The sequence below is a fragment of the Gymnodraco acuticeps genome, unplaced genomic scaffold (genome assembly GCF_902827175.1).
Source record: "Gymnodraco acuticeps unplaced genomic scaffold, fGymAcu1.1, whole genome shotgun sequence".
Classification (NCBI taxonomy): Eukaryota; Metazoa; Chordata; class Actinopteri; order Perciformes; family Bathydraconidae; genus Gymnodraco; species Gymnodraco acuticeps.
Window position 1 is genome coordinate 987,302 of NW_022991451.1, and position 26,768 is coordinate 1,014,069.

Sequence of the window (26,768 nt, forward strand, 5' to 3'; positions counted from 1 at the left end):
ATTATTATTATTTTGAAAGTCTGTTGCTCACTGGCTCTGAATACACATACAGGCCGTTTCTCAATCTCGAGGATACTGGCTTCCAAGCCAATATTTCAAGGATGCTACGTCATCGAGTGCCGCCGAAGTACTACTTCCAGCATACTTGGAATTCCACTGAGGCCGCGTCCTTGGTTTGGGGGAAATTTCGAGGCTGCACATGGGTAGACTTCGCATCCTTAAAATCCCCACAATGCTTTGCGCACGGACCAATTTCAAAAACCCTTGCGGAGAATGGCTGAACCGACGCAGCACACATTTAAATGTAAGTATGTAGTGGCGTAGAACATGTGTTGGTAAATATGTTACATTTGTTTGTTATCACCATAGGTTATCACCATAAATGTGTTCCGTGAAAGTAAAGCAAGTTCATAATTAGATAGACATCGTGAGGTATTTATTTTCGGTACAGTTTATGTTGAAACCGTTAGAGAGAGTGGCACACTTGTTAGCCTGTTCCATTCTTCTTCGTTTTCCGAAGCCGTGGCTTGGAAGCATACTGGCTTCGTTTCTGAAGGAAGTGACTTGGAAGTACGCGACTACCAAGCCAGCATCCTCGCGATTGAGAAACGGCCACAGACAAACCCTGGGTCACAGGGGGGGTGGGATGTTGATAAGTATTGGATTAGGATGGCGTCTCAACCAATGAGAGCATGGGGGGCTGGCCTAAGACTGCTGCAGTGCTCACATGATCGGAAACAGAAAGAAGTGGCGGGGACAGAAACATAAAGAAAGGTCCCGAACTCTGACATGGACATTTTACATCTCTTCAGACGGCGTAGTTGATAGAACCATAGTTATTTGTAACCACTGCAAAGTTCAGTTTTCTTATCTCTGGACTCGATAAAACGTTAAAGCCCTGGCAGTGGCAAATATCTTTGGTTTTATATTTGATTTTGATTACATTAATTCATGTTTAAGTTGAGATGTACAAGAAATATTTTAACTGCTACTGGGTAAAGGGAACACTACCGTAAAAAGACCCAACTCAAGGTTTACCTTCTAGTTTGTACTGAGCTCTCACCAAGATCATTCAGTTTGTTTAATTGTCATGGATATTGATCTGTTGACATGTAAGCTCCACCTGTTATGTTTCATCCAACATTTAGGACTGTGTTGTTCTGTATTGGCACAAAAGTACAGCATCAGAAGTTATTCTTGACCATACTTTCCTTAATAACTCAAACAAAGTTGTTGGTCTGTTGCTAGTCACAATCACAAATGATTCAGGTGAGCTGAGCTATGATGGGAGAATTGAAACTTAATTCAAAAGCAAGCATTCAATTGTATGTTGAAAATCTAATTTCAACACAGGGTATAAACCTTGCGAACATTTTATTAATCGAAACATCATTTCTGGGCATTATCTGCTTTCTTTGGTGACTAAAGGTTTTTGGGAAAGCCTCTGCACACATCTGTCATTCACCAATAAAAAGACCCAGCATGTAGCTCCCTCAAAAATATTTTGAAAAAGGAGAAACATTATGTGAATGAGTGATCATTTGGATAGGATAAGCTAAACTAAGCAAATCTAAAAAATCTCTCAGTTCTAACCTATAATGTTAATGCCTTCAGCGGCCTTCACATTTTATTTTCAATAATGCAATATATAAGTTACCACAACGTATTGCAATATGGAGGACCTGGAGCCTTTTTGTTTTCTCTCACTGAATATGTACTTACATTAAATTAACATATCTGAAAAGATGCCTTCCTGTACTCCTGGAAACAGTAGGCACACACTTTGTGCAATGTGAGAACCATGACAGTGGAGGAAACTCGTAGAAGCGAGCCAAATTAAAGCCATTAATGATCCTGTTATTGAGGAGGCAAGCGTAAAAATAACAATATCAAGTAAATTGCGGGTTGTCATTATTTATCGTGGGCCTTTTTTCCTTCCGTGCGTGCTGTGAAGTGATTGGATTGCAGTTATTAGCGAAGACTCTCCACGGCTGTAATTGCCATATCAGGACTGAGTCATGGGGAGATGTGTGATGGCTGTGAGCAGCGCGGAGAGGAAGGGAGGGCTGACAATAATTGGGTTTGTTACATTTGATTGATGTACACTTTCATCCAGATTCTCATCATTTTCTCAGGGCTTATGTACTATAAAACATGATGTAATTACTGTTGAGATCTTGGCCTATCAACAGTTTATCTACTTGGGAAATCACTCCCGTAATGCTGCGGTGGAAATGAAGTACCTTTAGGCTAATGGCTGGAGCTGCAGATAATATAGTGTGTAATGTCTCAGAGAGAGCAGGGAGCACTTCCATAGAAACAACCCATGTTTTATTAGTCACTGCAGGAACAGAGTGGAACTACCTGCTCTTAAACACAGGGAAATGAACCAACCCAGGGTTTGTTTTGCAGTATAATGTACTGTACATGTAATTTAACATTGTATCTGTTGCAACAAGAAAAGGCAGAAACAGATACCCAGCAGCAGAGGCTTCTGTCTTTTTAAGGCATCACATTTAAAGATTTCAGAGGCCCTATTATTCTGTTGGGGGTTTCCCTTACCTTTAGTGAGTTAGATTGTTTTTGTGCATTGCTTTACTGGTGTACAAAGGCTACAATCCCAAAGGGAGTTTCTCTCATACTCCCTCCAGTCCTCAAGCAGGAGGGAGTATGGCCTTTGTTGGAAGTGAGTATGAAACCTTTTTGATGCATTTAAAAAAAAATATGTCTGAAAGTTCTAAAGTGCTTTTGCACTGTTGGACAAACATAAACGCATTGAGAGGAATACGTTGTAGAAAACAAGCAACACATCGAATGAAACTATTTTAAAAGCTATAATAACAAATTAAAACAAGATAAATGCTTACACAAAATAAAGGTACGCTGGCACATCATTGACACAACCCACACACACACACACACACACACACACACACACACACACACACACACACACACACACACACACACACACACACACACACACACACACACACACACACACACACACACACACACACACACACACACACACACACACAGGTATTAGACTTTAAAAAACGAGATGCAGTGAATCCCATGATTAAGACATTTGGCTGAAAAAAAACCATCCTGTGGTCTCACATCCGTTTGGCTGTCAATAGTGAGGGCAACTGTTCTTGGAGGAGACGGGGGGGGACAAACGACAGTATGGGACGGGGCCCAGAGAGCTGACATCACATTCATTAAAAAGAGACAGATGTGGAGAGATAATGAATAAATAGCACCAGTTGCGTTAATCACTATTTGATACTAACACATACTGTAAGTATTGTAAAGGATCATTCAACTAAAAGCTAGAGCTATCAAACACATGTTAGAATATCCCAGCCATCTCATCAATGAGAGCCCATGTGGAGCATATGTTGGACATAAAGCAGATTGTATTCAGGCTCTGAGAGAACATATTACATTATCAGTTTACAAAAAAGGTAACTGTATTCCCTTACGGTTACATCAAAAACATGTCATTAGATTACTGTCACATTTCTAAGAATTGGGGATAGCAGGATTTTAATGTTACTAAAAACCTCAAAAGAGCATCTAGTGTTTGTTGTAAAGGATCAAATGTAATCTCTTCTCTGTTAGCTGTATAAGAGATAAGTAATCACACTAATACTTTCAGTGTGAATCTATACTTCTACTGCCTGAGTCTGCTTTATGGTTTCACTTTCTTTGCTCATTTGTTCTGTTTTAATTCAGCAGGTGAACCTATATGTTCATAGAATAGTGTGTGTGAGCTGAACTGTGTATTAAACTAAAACGTATATCAGGTTACGTTACTTTTATATATTTGTTTAGGTTACATTTTTCTACCGATAACTAGTATTTGTAACGGAATGCATTTTTAAAGTAACAATCCTAAACCTGATTATATACAATTATATTATCTGAAACATCAGAACAGATGGTGTTTTATGTCCTATCCATTCAAAAAAGAGAATGTCTTGTCATGGTCCACTGCTAGGCTTTAATACTCTTTTACAAAAGAATGTTGATAATTGTAATCAGTATTTTTTGTCGTATTCTTCTTTTGCTTAAAACCTTAGCCACGACATGACCCATAATGCAAATGGAAATTGCAGGGACAAGTGCAGAAAACGTTCAGGGGGAAGTGGCACTGTTACAGACAGCACTGTAAACATTTTCATAAATCAATTTAGATTCTTAAGCTAACGTTATCATACGCTGTAATAAACTCAGTTGCTCTGAGAAACCATGGTACAGATTCCACACGCAGTGCAGCAGCAACACATGAATGATATCCTATTGTAAAACATGCTCATGTGTCAGATTATGCACTTGGCCTGAGTTTATACGATACATTGGGCTTTAAAGCAGCTGGAGAACCATGCCATTAAAACATTTTGAAGCTGTGATTCATACGTGACAGACATGGCTAAATCTTGTTTGGTCAGTGTTGGCCTCAATCAAACCAGATTAAAACAAATTGCATGAATGCTTGCATATGATTTGATCAGAAGATGCTTTGCTGACTCATAATCACATTTGTGCCAGTGCTGCATAAACCAAATGATTTGTTATCTCCTCTTCTGCCATTTCATTTTTAATTGGACCACAGATTTTGAACAGCTAAGTGAAAGTCGTGGGCTAATTTCGTGAGTATTTTGTGAATTTTGTAAAAGTAAAAGGTATACAGTTATTTTATACTGTGGCTACTTATCCAACAAAAAAGAAGAAACGATTAAAGCCCCTCCATCCTTTCCGGTTCCACAGATGGATGATGAGAGCTTTTATAATGTCCAGAAATAACCACAGGTACGGCTGACAGTTCCAGCTGCTTTATGGGTAATTTGCTCAGCGATGCTTTATTATAATTAAAGTATTTCACAGTTGACAGAGGGTGAAAGGTCACAAGCTGCTGATGGGCTGGAAAACAGAGGTTCCACTAGTTAACATGGCAGTAAAAAGAGACTGGGAGAACTTAGTCAAATTATAAAGACAGGAATTAAATTATAATATGGAGGGGCTAAATGGATGAGTCAAACAAACACCAATGTTTCTTGTGTTTTATATAAAGATATTTAACTAGTTATGTTGCCCTTTTGTTTTGTACAGAACTTCATCTTTAAAACTTTGACCGTAAACCAAGAGAACATATGTTTCCCTGGGAAGTCATTGAGAGTTTTAGTTAGTTTGATTGGAACATATTGTATAGGAGACAGTGTGGGAAAGCATCAGGTGAGGAGGCTAGCAAATACCATTTCAAACATGTTCATATCTGAGCTAGATTTGGGTTCTAGGCCAATATTCCCAACTAAGGATGTTGGAGTAAAAAATGAAAAAGATAGTTCTTAAATGAACACACTTTATAAAGAACACGGTGGAGCCACAGGAACCAAGTTGAGTGGATGAACATTCTTTTACCATTTACCAGAACACAACATGTAGTGTGGTCCAATCTTCCTGGTCATGATATTCACCATCTAATATTTGCTACGCTAACAACCCACCATGTTGCTGGCTACATTTCTCTAACCCTATGTTAGCATATATTTGAGGTCCAAGACATGATAATTCACACAAAAAAACGTTCAACTTAATTCCAAATATTTAAGTTGAACGGGACCTTCAGTAAAACCTCTGCTGAGTTTCTGTCTTTACAAAGTGCTCGCCTTTAAGAAGATGGAGTCCAGATGACATAAGCAAAAATGAGCACACATGGGAAATGATGATTGAAGATGATCCCTGCTGATTTCTGTTGGAGACCCCATTCTCTGCCCGAAGCGAGACCAGAACCTCAAACCTGTAATTTAAAGTTATTGCCAGCTTAATAGTAGTTAGTAGTTGAAAGAACTGCTTTGATGTAGCAAGCAACACAATTCAAATGAGTTTTGTTTACTTACCAAAACAAAAAATCATTTTTAGGCCATACATTTTAAGTCTTCATTTTTAAATGGGTGTCTATTATTGACAGCATTCATCTTATTGGTCATACTGTATTGAAAGGTCGGCAACACGGACAGCACTGAATACGTTCCTTCTGGAATTGTGATTGCTTATGCTTACTCCCAACAGTAACCGTATGTTTAATTTGTGATACTATAGATTGAGGATTGACTACACTCACAGAAAAGGAGTTAAACCCAGACCCCTCTATTCAGCTGTGTAGTACAGAACAGAGATTCCTGCCGTGCAGTCGCTGTGTTCTTTCGTCCTTCACTGTGATAGAGAGCAGGGTCACGACGAGGAGAGGCAGTGTGATGTCTTTGTTGGACGTGTGTTACTGAAAAGGAGATTACACTTCCTTTCTTCAAGTTGCTTTATGTTGTTTTCTCTACCGCATCAGAAATGGAAGGACAACATATAGAGCACACGCTGACCAATCACAGCTCTCTGGTGCTGTAAATATGGGAAAGATTCAAACTATAAATATAAACGTCTACGGTGTGTCCTTGAGCCTTGAGCTTCAAACTGAAAATAAAAGGCTTCTTCTTCTTTCGTGTAACGTTAGAGGTCCAACTCGGTGTCGTGTAGCCATGCCCGCATCTCTGGTCCTAGGTCGAAGAGGCTGGCTTCCGAGGGTGGTCTATATAAGGGGCAGATGGTGATTATATGGACAGCGGTCTGCTCAGGGTCGCCGCACTCGCATGCCGCACTGTCCGCCAAGCCCCACGTCTTCATCGATGTTTTAAAGCGACCGACCCCAGTTATAATAAAAGGCTTTTTAATCTGTGGTACAAATTGATGGAGACGGATTGATTAACAAGACAATTTCACAATTTAGAATCATGTATCTAATCCACCAATTTGTGCGTCAACCCTAAACAAGAACAAACTAAAATGTCTGCAGCAGAGGGAATCACAATAATGGATTCACTTTTCAACAACTCTTTTCAAAAGGGGCTCAAGTTCTATACAAACAGCGAGTGATACATAACCCTGAAGTCAGCGTGGCTGAAAAGGAAAGGATAAAACAGCTTTGAAAAGAGGAAACGCATCCCTCCGACAGAGTGTGTCCTTCTGCACACTGAGAGAGCCTGGAAAACTACCTGGGCGGATTCAAAAAACCTTGGCATGCTCAACACCACTGAAGCAGTTACCATGGTGATGGGAAGAAAGGAAAACACCGCTGCTATCTTGGATGTGAGACACACACATATTATACACATCGCCTGCTGTCCCGCCAACAGAAGCCCCCCATCATCTCTTATATATATTTTAGTGGTCATTGTCTCCTGTATTTTGGATGCCAGTGTAGAGGTGTGCACTCCACCTTCATTGACGGCCTGTACAAACACACAGCAGTGTGTTGGGGGTTTGTACTGTATGTCTTGACATTTCAGCGCTGGTATTGATCTGTATGTGGACAGTGCTTTCTGCACTTTCATCAAGATTACATCAGTATCATGGCAGTCCTGCAGCTTCCGAGCTGTAAGACGCAGGACAGGAGCCACAGTGGGTGTAGCTGTAGATGTGTACCGGGTGTGTCAGCAGTGATTATTGATGGCAGCTTAAAGGGAGGATACACTGTAGCCGATAGTATCTACCCTGTGTTGGTTTTTGTGTGCATGGCAGCAATGGGAAGTAATTACAATCTTCGAGATGACAGACAATCACAGAGAGATGGTGATTTGCAGTGATAATTGTAGTTTTGCTCAATGAAATAAATATATACTAATTACCCATGGTATTTGATTGTTTTGAATGCACAGGGTTGCGAGGATTACTTAAAGGTGCATTGAGGTATACAGTAATTACAAGTTACCAGTACAAAATAATTATTTCATGTTTTAATTTAAATCATCAATTTAGCGCAAACACATTTCTGAGAGACGTTTTCTAAATACACTATGATCTATGGAAACAGCCTTACCATGTCAACTGAAGTCTCAAAAGGCCTTTGTAGTATTCCCATATACGTGGGGTTTAGCTTTTGTGTGTCATATTAGATCATTATAAAGAAACATGTAGTATTGAAATGATTCTGCGTTAACCGCATGCAATGTGCCTTTTGTTTGTGACATCATTTTCACATATCAAATATGTCACATAGCTTCACGGACATTTCATACGTATGGAAGATAATTAGGGCCATTTTCATAAAAATGTTTACACTAAAAGTGATATTTGTTTTTTAGTTCTGAAGTCAGAATGAATATCAGAACAACATTTTTTTTTTTGGTCAACTCAAAAAAACAACGACACATTTGGCCCTTATCCTCTTCCACGTATGTGATACTGTGCAGGATCTCAAGTGTGTTGTGTGTTCGAAAAGAAGTAGACACATTGAAACACAAGTATTTCATGAAAAAGTCAACACAAGGTGACATAATGATATGACTTCATATGTATGCACATATATTATATCATGTATCAGAAAAGCTGCTGCTGAGGCTACATGTTTCGCTCATTACTCTATCCATCCTCTCAATACTGTGCAGGGAAATCATTATCCTAAACATCTGTCCACTACGATGCAAACGTGCCATACACCGTTAAGGAACGCCTTTTTGTTTTTCTTGCTGCTCCTCGTGAAAAGGAACACTCTCTTTGTTTCTTGCTCATGCAAACACCTCAAAGCCTGCATACTGTTCAAACTCAGCCCGCGAAATGTGTCAAAGCTGTTATCAATCTTTAATGTTTTTTTCTTTCAGTCACGGAACAGTTATATTATAAACAACACCTGTCTGACGATATATTTCTGGATTTATTTGTCTGAGAGAGTCAGGGGAGTCGTAGAAATGAGGGACGAGGACGAGCATCTAAGGCTAACAGAGACAGATGGTGCAGGAGGAGGAGGAGGAGGAAGCAGGGAGGAAATAGGGGAGAAGGACACGGTGGAGGAGACGCTCAGTAGGCGGGAGGCAGAGAAGAGCAGTATTATTATGATATGTCTTTAGGACCATGCATAAGAATACATTGAGATGCTATTAGAACTCAAAGCTCATTCCCGTCTGCACACACACACTGAAACAACTGAAACATTGACTTGAATTAAATGTATTAGGTCAACACATTTCACACAATTGTATAATGTTAGTTGAAAGCAATAGTATTAAGTTTAGTTTAGGTTCAACTTAATATTATTGCTTTCAACTAACCTAATACAGTTTTGTGAAATCTGTTGATCTATTACATTTAATTCAAGTCAATGTTTCAGTTTGTTCAGTGGAATCATCAAACATTAAAACACGTCCTGGTGGCTATCACACAAACAATTATAACAGATCAAAATACATTTGTATAAATATTAAGACAAGCACATTTGTTAATATAAATATAATTTCACAATTAATTTAATCTAACATCTCAAATTGCAGTTAAATTAATTTTGGCAAGACTGGTTGCCCAACATACATTTTTTTGCACTATTGGAAAAAGCTTGAAAATCTAAGCAGATTGTAAACACAGCCGGAAGCATCTTCCAGTGTTTGATGTCCGTAAAGAGAAAGCAGATTGTGCAAACGTAGAGGGTCTCGGCTGGTTGAATCTGCGTTTAGGGCAGATTTAGAAATCTTTTGAATTTGCATGTCAGAGTTGATCTCTTAATAAATAATCAAACACATAACAGCAGGAATAAATATGTGTTTATGACAATTTATAGGGCAGTTGCAATGAGTCTGTGCCCGTATGCATTAGTTCAGATTTAGTTATCTTATTGCTCATGATCAAGAGGTTCTCCCCGTTTGTTCGGAGCTCGAAACATCTTCTCAATGGAGGACAGTATCAAAGAAGACATGGGTAATCTCCCCAGCTGTTGGTGTGAGCAGAGGGGGCGGCGCTCTCTCTTTGTGTCCGTCTATCAGCATCTCTTATCTTATTGACAAAGCGTGCGGTGTCCTGAAAGCCGGGCCCGGGCCCAAAGCCAGCCTGCTGAGCCTGAGAGGAGCACAGAGTCATTGATATGGGGATTATCTCTTATTATGGTCATGCCTCACTTTGCACCCAGCCTACCTCACATCACAGGACTGGGCCTGCTGGCTCACACACACACACACACACACACACACACACACACACACACACACACACACACACACACACACACACACACATACACACACACTTTACTCCTCCAGCCAACGTGTAGCTCAAAAGCCTATCTCACATATCAGACACCCTTCAGATAAGCCTTATCTGAAGGTAAAAGATGCCAAGTGCCGTGGAGACGTGGAGACTCACCCCCTCCTCTTTTTCACTTGACAGGAAGAGCCATATGTGATGTTCAAGAAGTCTGACAAGCCGCTGTACGGGAACGACCGCTTCGAGGGATTCTGCATAGACCTGCTGAGAGAGCTGGCCAGCATCCTGGGCTTCACGTACGAGGTCCGCCTGGTGGAGGACGGGCGGTACGGCGCCCAGGACGAGAACACGGGCCAGTGGAACGGCATGATCAAGGAGCTCATGGACCACGTGAGTCTCTTATATCTTCATTAAAGACAATGCATGAATATGTTCCAAGCAAACAGATGTTAAGTTCAGACCAGTGGGTGTGATTATATTCTACGTTCCAAGTCCATTGGAGAGGTGTGGAGAAGTTTGTCCCATCTGAAAGCTATTTTTTTATGTTTTCAGATATCAGCAATTTGTTTGGGGAATAAAATGTTATAATAACTCAGATACGTGTGGAATAAACCTGCAGAACTACAGTTTTAGTTGTAATAAACCACAATGACTCGTTGAAATAAACAGCATTGAGAACAAGCTGCACAACAGGGGAATACACAGGATGAAATTAATCAAACGTATTCGCAAATTAAATGTTTTGGGTTTAGATTATATGTTTGGTATCTATTACAGCAATTATTGCTTTCAAAGTGGAATCAGACTGTTATTTCCTGCAAATTACCAGTACTATCTTTGTGTTTTGGACTATTAATTCAACAGAACAAGGTACCAAAATGTAGAATATATTATTGATCCAAGTGCAAAAATAACAGCTGTCACAAAATAATCTATTAATTGGAGTTTCCTTTTTTTATTTCTTATGTTTTTTTTCTGGTCTTTATCGTATTGAAACACATTTAACAGATTATAGGAATAATTGTGTGTTTGGATCCATTTTGTTCAAATGGAATTCACTCTAAGATTGCTCTTGTGTTCTCTGTCAAGAACAGGTTTTAGCAAATGGAAATGTTGATGTTGACATGTTACATATCACATATATGACTTTGCACTTCTAGGGCCCAGACTACGTGCTAACAGTGAGAGTTATAAGTCTTATAACATCAGCAAGGTCTTGCTAACTAACAAAGCACTAAACTAAATGTCCTTATTTCCCACTACAGTACAGTGTAGTAGTGAAACTAGTACAAAGAGCTCTTTTGTCTGGTTGTGTTTGTCCTCTAAAGCTCTGATGACCTGTCCTATATGTCTCCCTACATCCCAGTACATCGTATAAAGTTTAGTGCAGCCATCCAAACAAAAGAAGAAAGTAGGTAAAGAAAATAAATGAATGCTTTGATTTAGGCTCCAGGGGGAAAATGGTCAGTTTAGTAGCGAGAGTATACTTGATGAGTGGAGAGGGCTTGAAATGTCTCGCTAGGTGCCTTGGGACAGACTCTGTAGTGTGTAAAGACCCTGCTTTCTTAATTGCATTCACCTCAAGTATGTTGTCTAGTTCTGTGTCAAGAACACGTTTTTTTCATGACTTGTACATTAGTATTTATTGTCATATCAACATCTATTACCATCGAAATGTTTGAAAATTACCCAAAAATAAGATGTAGGATAATGACGGATATTTCACTGAAACTCACTGAGAGGAAAAGTAGAAAAAAGAATGTGAAGATAACAAGCAGCACAGTTTGAGGGTACAGTGATGCGAGGAGAGCATAGATTCTGTCGGCGCGCGTTTCCCCTACAGAGCTTATTAAAACACACACACACACACACACACACACACACACACACACACACACACACACACACACACACACACACACACACACACACACACACACACACACAATCTGCCGACAGTGTAGATCATTACAACCGACAAAGTCTCAGAAAGGATAAACTGCATGGGCATAAAAATAGCAGCCGCTGCATGGCCAATGGTCAACATGTGACCCAAGAGGGGTCAAGTCTCCCCTAACTGCCTCTGCTCCTGATCAGTGGAGTCATCGGCCCAATCCCCTGCCCTTCAGTGTGGGCTGAGCAGGGTGCGGGATGACAGGGAAAGATGGTGATCACAGCGGAGAGGCCCTCAGATCAGAAGGAGTTTGTTTGGAGAAGACATGCTGAAGTTAGAGCTGAACAAGTTGGAAACACCCTGTCAGAGGACTTTAGCAAAAAGATCTTTCTAATGTTCAAAGTGGAGATAACTTTGTGGAGGGTTGTGTCAAAGATGCCTAGACTATCTTTCAGAGGTGGGAAGTAACGAAGTACATTTACTCAAGTACTGTTCTTAAGTCCTTGAGTATTTCAATGTAATGCTGCTTTGTACTACTTTGTACTCCACTACAATTCAGAGGTGAATCATGTACTTTTACTCCACTACATGTATTTAATACCTTTAGTTACTTCACAGATGTGGATGAATGATGTGAAATATAACCAAGTGTTGAATCAGACTTTAGTTCCACCTGGAGTAAATCCACAAGCTACCCTGCAGTATACAAAGTCATTCAAACTAGCTGCACCTTTACCAGCTTTGAGAACACTTTCATGATCAATCATTATAAAACATATATATATATTATTCTGAAATGGGTTTATCTGCAGAAGGAGTATATTCTACTTTTGTACTTTTACTTGAGTATCATTTGGAATGCAGGACTTGTACTTGTAACAGAGTATTCCTACACTACACTGGTATAAGATATGAGTACTTCTCCCACCTCTGCATTTGTTACATCCCAGCTGCTAGCAGGAAGCTTGCTCCGTTCATCTTCGAGTGATATATGGCAACCTTCACAAGACAAAAAGGATATATCTTTGAGAAAGGAGCCACTTGACCTTGCTGTAAATGTTTAGCATTTATAGTCACAATGCAGCTGGAGATTTATTAACTGTCAACAGAACTGCATGGTTTTCACCCCAGATATGGTAACATGACTTTCCTGGGAAGGCTCTATACATCCCGCTCTATATCTCTAACGCACATGTCTCACATATAATCACGGCTTCTGCCAGAGAAGGGATTATTCAGTATTATAAATAACTCCGGGAGAAATCATGTTAATGCTCAGTGTTTGGAGAAACCGTTGTGTGTATATAGAGCAGATTCAGATGTTTGCCACTGCAGTTAATCAAAAAGAAAAATGCACTACATTTGATGTAAGTGTTGGATGTGAATTCAGTTAATTAAAGCAATACTTCCTTAGTGAGTGCTATATTGCGCAAGAAAGCTAAGCTTACAAAATCGGTCTCTGATTGCTTTCATTTGATGTTACAGGGACGTATTTGGATGAAAGAAAGAAGTACAAGCTTTAAAGTGGTGCAGTGATGGCTATAAGATATTTGTGTTGGCCAACCAGGAAGTCGCAATGACTCCCTCGACAAAAAGCAACGGGATTTTCCAAATTGGATGATGGTATATTACAGAAAAGAAGCTCAATGTCAAACACACATGTATGATACTTAAAACGTTTTGTTTAGCAGGGTACTATCCATACAGTATATTCTGACGACTTTGTGATTCTTGAAGCAGAAATACAATAGCTGCATCAACACCGCTAAGCTTAAGGCAGACTTGTGTCTGCGTGATGAGGTTTGTTAGTTTATTTAGTCACTTGTTGGCAACCACCATTTTTATGACACAGAAGCTTCGGACATTCACCAGTGTGGTATTTACTGACGTATCTTATGTTATCGAACAAAACGAGGAAATATCTTCAACTTCTGTCAACCACTGATATTATTTCAGGTGTCTAAAGAAAAGCCAAAACCGTTAACTTCGAGAAAGGAAACCGGAAGTTGTAAAATGCTAACTTATTTCAACAGTTAAAATGGCATCCCAAAATATGGATGTACTGGATGGGGATACATTTTACAATGGAACATTTAATTTGACTTTTTCAAGTGTTCAACCGGAGAAATGACACAAAGAAAGACCGAGGCTGCATTGTCCGTGTAAGAGGACATGGCAGCAGGGACCCTCTGTTTCAGAACCTCACTTTCTTAGTCAATATAGCAAACACTATTGTATTGCTTCAATTGATTACACCATCACCACTGATTGGACTAATCTAGACTGCATACAAGGTGGAAAGTATTCCCTTTAACAAACCATTAACTGTAACTCTTGACAAAAGATAACCTCAGATATAGCAGTTGTCAAAGGATCTGCTTTTGTTTTGCTTGGGTTTGGTTGGTTGGTTGATGAGTAACTGGACCAAATGATGGCATTGTTTAGAAGGTGACCTGAAATAAGTTCCAGGTTCTTTTGATGTTTGTTAAGTGCTGCAAAGAAGGTATGGGTCATCAATCAAGAATGACTACATGGAACAGTAACCAGAATTTCACCAATGCATCTTTAGCTACCAGAAAACCAACACTTGGGGGAAAGAAATCTATGTTGTATGAACATTTATGGAAAGAAACAACCAAAACAAGTATTACCAAAAATGTAAGTTTGTAAAAAACAATGTCATTAGTTTTTGTAGAGGGAAAGTCATTCAGAGGGAGCAGGTTCAGTAGATAAGACATTTAGCAGAAATACTTCCAGGTGGTGCCAGGCACATGATTTGATTGATATGCCCTGCCATGGCATATCAAGTGTTTCACATATTTATGTACATTATAATGAAAATCAAAGACAAACATATTCAACATTGCAGTAATTGATGTAGGAATAACTTACTACCAAAGCCACACAAGGTTATTCAAAGTGCATGTCATTTTAAACCTGGGGAATGGGTTAAGTTCTTGCAGCGCACACACAGCCAAAGACAAACAAAAAAAGAATGTGAGAATAGGTCTCAAGTTAATTGCTTCCATCAATGATCCACCCTCAATAACTACCCACGATGTAAATGTCAGAAGTATTATCAACATTTCAAATGACAGATGTATTAGTTATTTTCAGTCTGCTAGGGAATAGGAGTTGCAACTGTGGCAGTGCATTGCATAGAATATGTTTCAAACACTGAGTAGATGTAGCATAGTACATGGACTGCCTTTGTTTGGGCTTCTCTAGTCTTTGTGAAACAGCTTTTCCAACACTTCACCATTCGCCCATACAGAGGCAGGTTCAGGGTGCCACCAGCTCGTCAGGAGAGATTACTATTCACATATCATTGGCTATACCTGTGGGAGAACATTGGAGTTCAGTGTCTTGCCCAAGAACATGCAACCTGTCGAGCAAGGGACCGGGATCAAAACCCCCAACCTTCCAACTGAAAAAAACATCGCTACCTCCAGGTCCACAGAATTGGTATGGGTTGTAGAGATATTCAAATATATACAGTACCGTTGCCTGTTACACAATGAGCTAGTAGAAGTATATCCTTATCATATATGTTCTTCTCTCTGGGTGGATAAGTACCCTACTCTCCAAACATATCTCTAATATTTAGGATTTTTGGTGAATTTGTCAGAATATGACTAAAAGCTTGCTGAACAATTGTATCATTGAGCAGTAAAGAGAAAAACACACCGGTTTGCTGAGAGGTGTTGTGTTTGAGGTGATGATTGGATGCCTTACTGACAAAGTCAAGGTGCAGTAGACAGAATTTACCAATGCACGATGCTAATCTAGTACCAATTCTGTTTTGTTATTTTATAAAAGTGGTGTATCAAGGACGCAGAATCACAGAGTGCAGGCACTTGGCAAGAGTCTGATTAGTCTGAGTAAAGAGTGCTTTGTCCATGTGTTCTTTATCTCGTTGGCCACACCGGAAAGCAGAACTGCTTTGTTCTATCATTCATTGTTTTTTGGAAACAATGTTAAAACAATCCAAAATATGTTGTTACTGAGTGTCAAGGCCTAAGAAGGATTTAACAATTGTGAGTACAAGCAGATTCCAACAGTTAATACTTCTCCATTCTACTGTATACTGGGTGTCATGATTATTAAGACAGGGTCCAATAAAGTTATGCTAAAATGTTCTCAATAGTCATATGCAAAGCATCCTGTTTTGCCTTTATAAGTCAAAGTACGTTGCTGTTGTACAAGAATATCGTGGACCAGACTGGACTTATAGTCTAGAGTTTTGTTATATGAGGTTTATCCGGTTAACAAGACCTTAGAAAAAAAGCTAAACCAAAAGTTCCCTACAGTCCAACAACCGCATCAAAATTATTCCAAAGTCTTTTTGTCCTCTAAAGCAGGGGTTTTCAAAGTGTGGGAAGGTGAGCCTCCCCTCAGAGAACATAAGAACAGAGGGTTAATCTAACCCTAACCCTTTAACCCTCAAATCAAGCAAATCCCCTCTCAGATTCCACAGCAACCAGAAGAACATACATACTGGCTGGTGATTTGATTCATCAGCTTTGTGATGGAATAAAAAATGCACAGTGCATTTCCTTAGCTGTGGGTGAGTCCACTGACACCACTGACAATGCTCAGTTGCTGGTGTTTGTGAGTTGTTATGATGAGGCAAAGGGGGAGTTTGTTGAAGATGTGTTGGGCCTGACGAACCTCAGTGGACACACAAGGGGGAATACATTTATAAAGCAATAATGGGAATGCTGAATGAAAGAGGGTGCAGCTGCCTTTATTCATAACTGTGCAGCTCTTACACTGCGACTCTGAGGGGTCAAGCACAGACACAATAACAATGAAAACTGCTGCACAGATTATTTTTGTTTTTGCAACCTCGTGTTAAGAATCTTGTTGCAATTGTTTAAAAGTTTGAATGACCGTAATAAACGGACCTTTGTCTTATTGAAAAAAATGTTTTGGACCTTTAAGATTTGTATTTGAGTACCCCTGCTCTATAGATTGCACCTATCCCAACAAAAGGAGAAAGTAGTTATAGCAAATAAATGAATACTTTGATTTAGGCTCCAGGGGGAAAAGGTTGAGTTTACTAGCGAGAGTATACTTGATGTGTGCAAAGAGAAAGAGGGCTTTAAATGTCTTGCTAAGTGCCTTGGGACAGACTCTGTAGTGTGTAAAGACCCTGTTTTCTTAATTTGATTGCCTCTAAATCCTTCCTGTGCCTGTGACTTATAGCCTATTTCTCTTCTGTTTTTATGTTTCCTGTTGACAGAGAGCTGATCTTGCAGTGGCTCCCCTCGCCATCACATACGTGCGAGAGAAGGTTATCGACTTCTCCAAACCCTTCATGACGCTGGGTATAAGTATACTGTACCGCAAGCCAAACGGGACCAACCCTGGGGTCTTCTCCTTCCTCAACCCCCTGTCGCCTGATATCTGGATGTATATTCTGCTGGCTTACTTGGGTGTCAGTTGTGTGCTGTTTGTCATAGCCAGGTAACATGTCACTTCCAGTGATCACAGCCTCACACACAGACAGAAACATGCTTAGCTTCCATCGCTTAGCCCCGCCCATCGGACTAACAGCAGGCCCATCTCAGTAATCACAGGATCTGCATCCTGAGCACTCTCACACAGTAAAAGCCTTCCACTCAGTGACAGTGCTGACACTAATCAACAGTCATGTATCAAATGTCAGCCCTAACACCTTTGCTGTGTAAAATGCTAAATGCAGTTTAACCGTTAAGGATCACATGAATATTTGCCTTTTTCAAGTTTCCAATTCAGTTGGTGCTTGGCTGCTGGGTTACTCCTGGTCAGAGGTCGCGTTGACAGAATATTTTCCGTCATTTTGAGAGATTAGAACAAACTCGGAACAGCGCCAAAGTTTCCCCGCAGCGAGGCTCGGGTATTATGCCGTGTTATGCATGCCCGCCAAAAAGGAAATGATACCGTTTCCAAACCTAACTTTGCCGTACAAATCATTGAAATGTCTGCAAGTTTTTGCACACGGCGCTAACAGTTCACGCCTCCCCCCGTTGACAGTTCACGAGCGTGCTCTCTCGCAACCCCCCCCCCCCCCCCCCTCGTCAGAGTTGTGTAAAGGCCGTCGGGTAATACTGGATTTTGACGGAAATGTTACGATCCTGTCCGTCAAAATGACGGGCAGCGAAAAAGTCTAGCGCAACCTCTGCTCCTGGCATATTTTTGGTATCAGTAATGAAACCACAGGAAATTCATACACACACAATTAAACCACAAGACCTTAGATAGAGAAGTTGTAGGCCTATCAGCCGTTCGAGGGTTGTGTGTACATGTCAGAGAGAGTGGCAGAATGCTTGTGCTCTCATATGGATATGTGTTGGCGTAAGTGTGTGTGGGATTTGTCAAGCTCGGTGTGAACACTGCTGCCCTTCTCCCACCTTTCCCTCACTATCCCCAGTGTCTCAGAGTTCATGCCGTCTCTTCTTTTTCCTTCACCTTGCTTCAAGCACGACAACTGGAAAACAAACGACAGAACAACAATCATCTGGTTTAAAGGAGTTTGTTGCTGTCACCCTAACCCATTCATTGTAATGCTTCCAAGGTGTTCATAGCCACTGACAACCCTTATCTAAATATACGTTTACAGATGACTTTCCTATGCAGACTTTTAAAGGCGTTGTGTTTTGTTTTACCCCACCAAATCAGACATTTGGGTTTTTTTCTTTAAATGACTCACTTTGTCACTTCTGCAACTTTTTTTTCTTAAATTGGAGCTATGTTTTACAATTGTAGGTCTCTCTCTGCAGTTAATTGTTTGCTGTCCAAATGACATTGCAAGTGTTTAAAGACAATAAACCCAAGTGCTGCAAAGTTTGTTTGTAAAGAACATTTGCTAAGAAGTGCTAGAACTCATTTGTAATTGGATTTATGGTTTTGGTAATTGAAAGCAAAGAACTCTGTTCTTAGTTCTTTTATTTATCTGATTCATAGTCAAAAGCCTGGTAAAAGAATAACATGCCTGATATAAAACCGAGCTTTAGATGAAAACATAAACACCTATAAACAATCAGAGATGTTTTCTAGGGTTAGGGTTGACTGACTGACCAAAACACCTTGAATACATTGGATTAGTAGGTGTTGTATCTATCAACACAAGCAGCCCTTTATTACAGTATTTGCTTCTGTGTTTTTCCACTCAACAGTTTAATTATGTAACGTTAAAAGAATCCTGTGGCTGATGAAACCATCTAAAATATGATTTGCACAAGTTGTCTTTTCTCTTAGTGTCTCTGCTTTGACAACTCTTTCAGATTAAACCTAGACCAATGACTTTGACGGTTGACTCGTGATCTCGTCGTTCTTGCTTGTGGCTGCCATTTGAAGCATGGTAAAGAAAAAAAAGAGGAAAATAAGTTCATGTTAACTCTAAAACTTTCAGGAGACATCGGCTCTCTTGCAGCCGTGACCTGACAGTTTTACCGTTAACGCACATGTGTTTTCTGATGTTACTGGCAATATGATCACACACAAAAATAAAAAGCGGCAACTGTCATCTAAGTTGGCTCAGAATATGCACCTATCTGTATATAATATCTTTATAAGTAAGTGTTTGGGTAAGTGTATGAATTCCCCCTTCACTTTATTCCTTATTTTTTCCTGTACACACAATGCATGCTGGGCTACAGCGGCATGTGGTTGATGTAGTAGAGTGTAGCATAAGCACTCTCACTGAATCTCATGAAATGTGAAAGGCAGATTATGTAATGTGAACAGAAGAGATTACATTCCTCTACCATTATATATGTGACAAGAGCATTTTAACATGTCTTGTCAGGTGATAAGAGCCTCTGTGGTTGAACTACCCTGGTAGTGTACACGTCAAATATCTTCCTCCCCCGTGCAAATAGTTTTGGTGCCTTGGTTGAATAAAATGGAGATGACTTGAATTTAGTTTATACTGCTCACCACAGGAATTCAAAAGGCCCAAATCGTATTGGAAAGAGTTTCCCTGCTGTTCTAGTCAACAGCTGTCACTGAAGCTACATTATACAGAATAAATGCCCGTTTAAAACACCACTATACTGTCTACATCAATAGACTCAACAAGGGGTAAGAAAGTGAACCAAATCTAAAAATACAATATGCTAGCATATGGTTTTATCAGGTTGACCAAGAAGGAAAACTGGTTTGTTGTTCATGGTTCAGAATTCGATCAGTAAAAAAAAAAAAGACAGTCAAAAGTGTATACAATAAAATACTCTTGCTAGATAAACTAAAATGTTTAGGACCAGTGACCTGAAACCAGTGAATACAGTTATAGGTTTTAGGTCTATACTGTCTGTATGATGTCTATACTGATCAATATCATTGCAACTCATATTAGTGTTGTAGAGAACACTAATATGAGTCTGATGCCCGATGGAAAGAAAAGTGCCTTTAACCAAGTTTGGTCAGGTTAAGGCACAGTAACTATTTTGTCAGGGACATATAAAGGGGTAATGTAAGGGCTCAACAAGCTACTTGATTGAGCATAGGGGACGATTATAGTTTAGGTTTTTTTTTTTTTTAACCCCCCTACCACCGCACCTTAACCCTACCAAGCTTTGTGTCCCTGAACAATGTCTCACTGTTTTTGCTTTTGTTCTATGCAGAAAAAGTAATCCATCTCAAGGTGTTATTACCCACTAAACTGTAAACATACATCAGGCACAGTGATATTTCTTTGAACAATCTGCTTATTTACACTCATAAAAAGGTGTATTGACAGCATGCCCTGCATTTAATCCTTTAATGGTGAGGAAATGTATTTCTCCAACTTCTGTTCACATTCATCATTTGTATGTTTAAAAGTCAAGCTAATTTCATGAAACTTTGTGAGACTAAACCATCTAATATAGTGAAGCACATACAATTGACAAGGAGTTCCACTGTGCATTAATATACTGTTTCTGTGTGTGTACACATTACACATTTTATCTATGTATGCTTGTGTTCGTGCTGCGCTGTGTGACTGACTGTTGGTACGAGTGAGAGACAGAACACTGGGACTGACGTACACACGGTTAGAGCAGCTTCTCCTCGCCACCGATAGGCCCCTTCCACACGGGTGCACTGCTAACACCACATGATCCCTCTGTTGTGTTGCCAACTGCCCTGATATCTCCAGTTACTGATGTTAATGTCACTGGTTATCGCTTATTTTATGTTCCTTCTAATGACATCAGTCGCTCTGCTGCTGCTTCTGCACAGGTGATGAAGCAAAAAAAGCTTTATAGCACATCACACCTCTGCTAAAGCCTGTGCATTAACACCTTGTTACACTTTGGGGAATTCCCTACATCATACACATGAAGGGATTTTATTTGCGAAAAGCAGAGGTTTAGCTAAGTGACAGTAGTCAATCAGAAATGTCATCCAGAATTATAATATTTCTATATGAATATTTCTCATAATACTGATATGAAGTTCTCTCTTTCCTTAAATCAAAGTGTATTTTGTCTTTTGAATATTAAACATTTAGTTAATGAGTGCTCATATTAAAGGTACAGTACATCGTGTGGTTTGAATGCTCCTCTGAATCCCATGCACCTTTTATATATTTTTGAGGCAAAAACACAACTGAGGTATAAAGTGGTGCAGTGATGATGTATTTGTGTAGGCCGACCAAGGAGTTAGCATCACGTAGGGGTCCCTCATCAAAAATTAATCTGATTAGATTTAGTTTGATGTACAAAAAAAGCTTATGATACATATATATATTGGCAATAAATCTACAAGAGATTGTACAGTGCATCAGAGAGATACAGTATGTCCACGTTTTTGAGCAAGTCCACAAATCCAGTCTTTGTCAAGTCTGTCACCACCTTAGCGCGTAAATGCAATCGCCATAAGTAAAAAAGCTAACCTTGTGGCTGCGCATCAGCACCGCTAAGCTAAAGATTGCTAATGTTCGTCGTGATGACGTTTATTAGTTAATTTAGCCACTGTTTAATTACATTTTTTATTTTCTAGAAGGGAAACGTGTAATTATATTAGACTTTTAAAAACCAAAGCTCTTCTTGGAGGCTTCTTACTACAAACATGTTCAAAGACCATTGGCTTCAAGTGGAATGAATCAGAAGTGGTAAAATGCTAATTCATTTCCCGGTTTCAGGAAACGTTTCTGCACCACTCCACTGAGTCTTAGATCAAATATATGCCGCTACCAATACCATGTAGGGCAGCGGTTTTCAAAGTGTGAGGCGCGCCTCCCTGGGGGGGCGCCAGAGCGCTTCAGGGGAGGCGCAGCATGAGAAAATAACGAGAACAATCACTATCCCCCCCCCCCTTGACAATTTAATAGCGGTAATTACTTGCGGTACCGAGGTGGGCCGGCAGTACCGAAGTGGGCCAGTCGAGAGTCCCGGGTGATTTGTAGATCCTGCCTGCACGGGTCTGATTTTCAAGACCCGCCCCCGCGATGTGCAACACCGAACCCGGCCCGCCACCCGCACATATTGCCAATTAGTTCCGCAAACCGACCCGACCCGTCGGCACAAGATCCGCAAACCTACCCGAACCCGCATATCCTATGAGCAGTGAAAACATGCATTTTATTTACACACGCAGTTGCGTATTTGGCTCAAAAAGCGTGGGATGTTGGTTATTTCCTCCATCTAGGATGACACCATAAGCCTCCCAGACGTTGGATTTCGTTCTTGAGGAAGTTATTTACAATGCTGTATTCTCCGCTAGAGAGCTTCACCTCAGCCATTTCGAATGTGGCGCGCTCTGCAGCAGATTGATGCGGTGCAGAGGTTATGATTATGCGCGGTCCCGCGGGGAGAGGTCTGAGGATTTAAACATTAAATTAAATTATTATTATTTAAATATACATTTATTATGCAATACCCGCGACCCGACCCGCATCTTCTTTGTTTTACCCAGAACGGAGCCCGGATTTTATTTATTTTTTTAAATACCACCCGCGAATAACTTTTTTTGTGGGTCACCCGTTGGGTACCCGACCCGATGCAGGACTCTGATCCCCGCAGGACTCTGATCCCCGCATCATCCGCCTGTGCGCATCAAAGACGCAGACTCATTGTTCCCAGCACTAAAGTAGGGGTGAGTGTAATAAGGAGGCAAAGTTGATGTTCAGTGTGTTGCCACGAGCATACAAGGATGTATCCACGATGTTGAAAAAAAATAAAAAAAACATTTTAAAACATAAAGATAAAAAGGTTTTTAAAAAGTTATTTTTTAATATTTTTAGGAGGTGACGCTACTCAGCCAATCAAATCGGTGCAGTCCGTGAGTCAGCACGATAGATTCAAACATACACACAGAGACGAGACAAGAAGAGAGAAACAGTCGGAGTATGAAGTGCTCAAAAAAGAGAAAGGTAGACAGCGAAAACAGAGCATTTAATGACATGTTCTCTTACTGGACCTCTTTTAAATGCAATTGAATACCCCTGCATTATAGCAACAACAACAACAATAATAATAATAGCAATAATAATTGGGAGGGGGGGCGCGGCTGTTCTCATGTTCTCTGAGGGGAGGCTCACCTACCCACACTTTGAAAACCCCGGATGTAGGGTATACCAGAGTTAACAAATATGACTTGCACATATTGGTTGAGCCTGAAAATGTTGCCCAACATTTTTTGCCAGTTTTAATTGTAAGTGTACACAAAATATTAAGCTTGCGATTTTCATTAACATTGTCCAAGCCACACCACCACATATTGTGTTTTTAAATGTAATCTTACTTTCCGATAGTCTCTCATGCTGGGACTGAGCAACAGGACCGTTCTCTCGCTGTTGATTCATCTCCTCTGACATTGGCGTTATCGTGCCCATCATCGCTGGAGCTTTCTGCTGGGTGACCCTAACCCCGTAGGAAGATAAAAGCCTCACATTGTTTCTGTGCAGCTGGTGAATTACCAGCCGTTTATTTTCCGCCCGAGCTTATCTCTGCACTGACCTTGCTCAAAGTTTCTCCCTCTGCAGCACAGATGATCTGAGATAATGTAAGGGCAGTGTAATTGGATCAAAATGACAGCAGGCGAGCCAGGCGAGGCCACAGTGAGAGACGGGTTAAGCCGTGGTGTCTGCTGTAAACGGCAACGGTTTAGCATTCTGTGACCCAACCAGCAGCGGTCCAGCCCGCCACGATCCGGCACATCGCTGACAACTTCGCTCATCCATGTTCATGGCGAGCTGTAATTGGCTTTTCCTGACATGATTGGAAGAAACACACGCGGAGACCTCTGCGCAAGAGATTGGGTCACACATGCCACGACAAGGTCGCAGTTCAGATGAACTCAATTTGGCATTGCAAATTGACAAGCAAGCAAATCTGGGGCAAATTGAGTGAGTGGACAGATTGATTTAAGGCCAAGGATTCTCTTAAAAGAGAAATAAGGGGGACATTCAGGGGTCCTTGAGCTACACCACACAATATCCTCCCGTGTGTTATAGGGGTGAAAAGAAACACCACTGCTAACCACTTTATAATGGCAGAGCCCATTAGTCAATGACAGCGTACAGTTATGATGCTGTCATTTCATCCATACAGCCATACGTCTTCATATAGAGTTGTGTATAACAGTATTCTACCAAGTACTACTGTATTATAACAGAGGACAATGGAATAAAACCTTGGCACCCGGCGGTGTAGCACTTTCATCTGCATTATCCTGCGTGCAGATGTTACATGCACTCAAGGTTACCGCTTTGGACTTCCAGTGCAGTACGTCTACATTATGCATTGCAATTTGATTATTCAAACCCTTGTGTCTGTTTAACAGCTTGAGTCAAGATAGGGCCCCAGTTCCCCCTCTACCCCAGCCCAAACCAAATCAGGTCAGAATGCTTAATTGTAGACCAATCAACCTTTACTAATGTAATGTCACTTTTATTTGATATGAATAAATGAGAAATCTCTCTGCTTGAGGAGTGTGTCGAGTTAAGGGGAGCGCCGGGCCGGCGTGGGCATGATGGGAATTAACCGCTTGATCTGCTGAATATGAATGCGCCTCAAAGATTATAAGGATTATTAGTTCTTTTCTTGGCTGACAATGGAGTTATTTTCAGACCCTATCGATTAAATTACTGAGGGGAACTGCCTTTGATATGAGCACTCCCACATGAGAAGCCACCTTTGGAATATGACTGGTGTTAAAATCGGGCCAAGGATCGTATCTTATTACAATTTAACAATGGAAAAGAGAGATTCAGGTGAGCAGACATTTTTGAGGCTTTATTTTGACTAATAGATTATTCAGTAAATAAATCCTTATCATCATTTTACAATAATTCATTTTTTAATTTACTAATCCAGTTAGCAATAGCATTCTAAGCTATGTTCACGAAAACAGAGCAGTGCTTCTTTATCAGGGACGTGTCCTCCGGCAGGTTCAAAGTGTTTCATATGACTAAGTAACGTTGTTTTTCTCTCTCCTGTCTCCCCAGGTAGGATGACAACTGTGTCTTTATGCAACTGCAATAAACATCTGTGTGTGTTCTCTGTTAATGTCACAGGTTTAGTCCCTACGAGTGGTATAACCCCCACCCTTGCAACCCCGACTCGGATGTAGTGGAAAACAATTTCACCCTGCTAAATAGTTTCTGGTTTGGAGTTGGAGCTCTCATGCAGCAAGGTAGACGCCTCTGCCTGTCCCCTTTTTTCTAGCACATGTCCCACTTTTTGCTGGGGGTCAAACCTTGCTCTTGGACCAGGCCCATGACCATGCATGGGGGCCTCTGTGCATGATGCTAGATGCTTTTCTGGTAGAGTCCAGCAGAATGGACTGAGTGGAATTTGATGTGTGATGATGTGATCGATGAATGAGGATGGTGCACCTGCATGCTACCCTTTTCCTAACCCCTCCCCTACCTTCCCCAACCTATCTACAGCATTCGAACAGGTAAGTGTACCCCCCCCCCCCCTTCCCAGGATACCTGATATTGAAGGAATGATTGAGATTGAATGTGAATTTAGGCCCGTCGGCCAAACCAATGCCATATCTTCTCAACTAGTTTGCATCTTAAGACTGAAAAATAGTTTATAAGAAAAAGGAATGTTATTATTTTAATGATACAATGCATGCCAGAATGAGAGATATGTTGCATTTTTAAATGTTGTCAATAAAACAAATAAGCAGGTAGATGATTGTAGGGCTTGGAAAGCATGGTATAAAGTGTATGTGTCACAGCATCTGGACAGTGCAAAGAAATAACTAGCTGCCATAGTCAAAGCTGCTTTAAAGGGTCAGTTCACATCCAGCTATAAAGATTTGTTTTGGGTTGTATACCCCCACGTTTTGAATACCTTTCTTTGACAATAATGCCTTAATTCTCACGCAGTATTGAACAAATTAATTAGAATATTTTATTAAATAACTTGGTTGAATACTTGATTCTGATTGGTCAATTTGGATGTACCAGAGATTGTTAATTATTTGCTAAAAACCGTTGCTAAGGAGGATAAAGGGACATTAGCTTTCATTGATCAGAAAACACCATGAAATACTTATTGAATATTCATTTTTATATTTGTGGAGATGATAAAACTTTGGATTCATGATGGTAAAACTGTTTATATAATACTTTCAAAATCAACTGAAGACCTTATAGTGAAACACAAGGTTTTATATGAATTAATACCACAGAGTTTGAAAATTATCCTTTTGAATTAAACTATAATTACTTGTGAACGTTTATTTTCAACCATAGAAAAGTTGTTAAAAGAAATCAAGGTTAAGTCGTTTTTTCAACAGATTTAATTCAGAGGCCCTGAAAGTATTTGTTATTTAATTATATGTTCAAACAGTGTTCCTAGCAGTCTGAATAATCCATTCCAAATTTGGCCTCTACCGTTGAAGTAGGTGAGTGAAAAGAAAT

The 26,768-nt window shown here is 40.2% G+C and overlaps 1 protein-coding gene across 5 annotated transcripts in view; it reads left to right on the forward strand.

Annotated features, from left to right (window-relative positions):
- Positions 1–26,768, forward strand: part of grik2 (glutamate receptor, ionotropic, kainate 2) — a 321,479-nt gene that overhangs the window by 225,284 nt on the left and 69,427 nt on the right. For all 5 annotated transcript variants that reach the window (XM_034196514.1, XM_034196516.1, XM_034196515.1 and 2 more), the window contains 3 exons: positions 10,210–10,416; positions 17,166–17,389; positions 25,407–25,525. In XM_034196514.1, the coding sequence (XP_034052405.1) occupies positions 10,210–10,416; positions 17,166–17,389; positions 25,407–25,525 (550 nt within the window). The remainder of the gene's footprint in view (positions 1–10,209; positions 10,417–17,165; positions 17,390–25,406; positions 25,526–26,768) is intronic.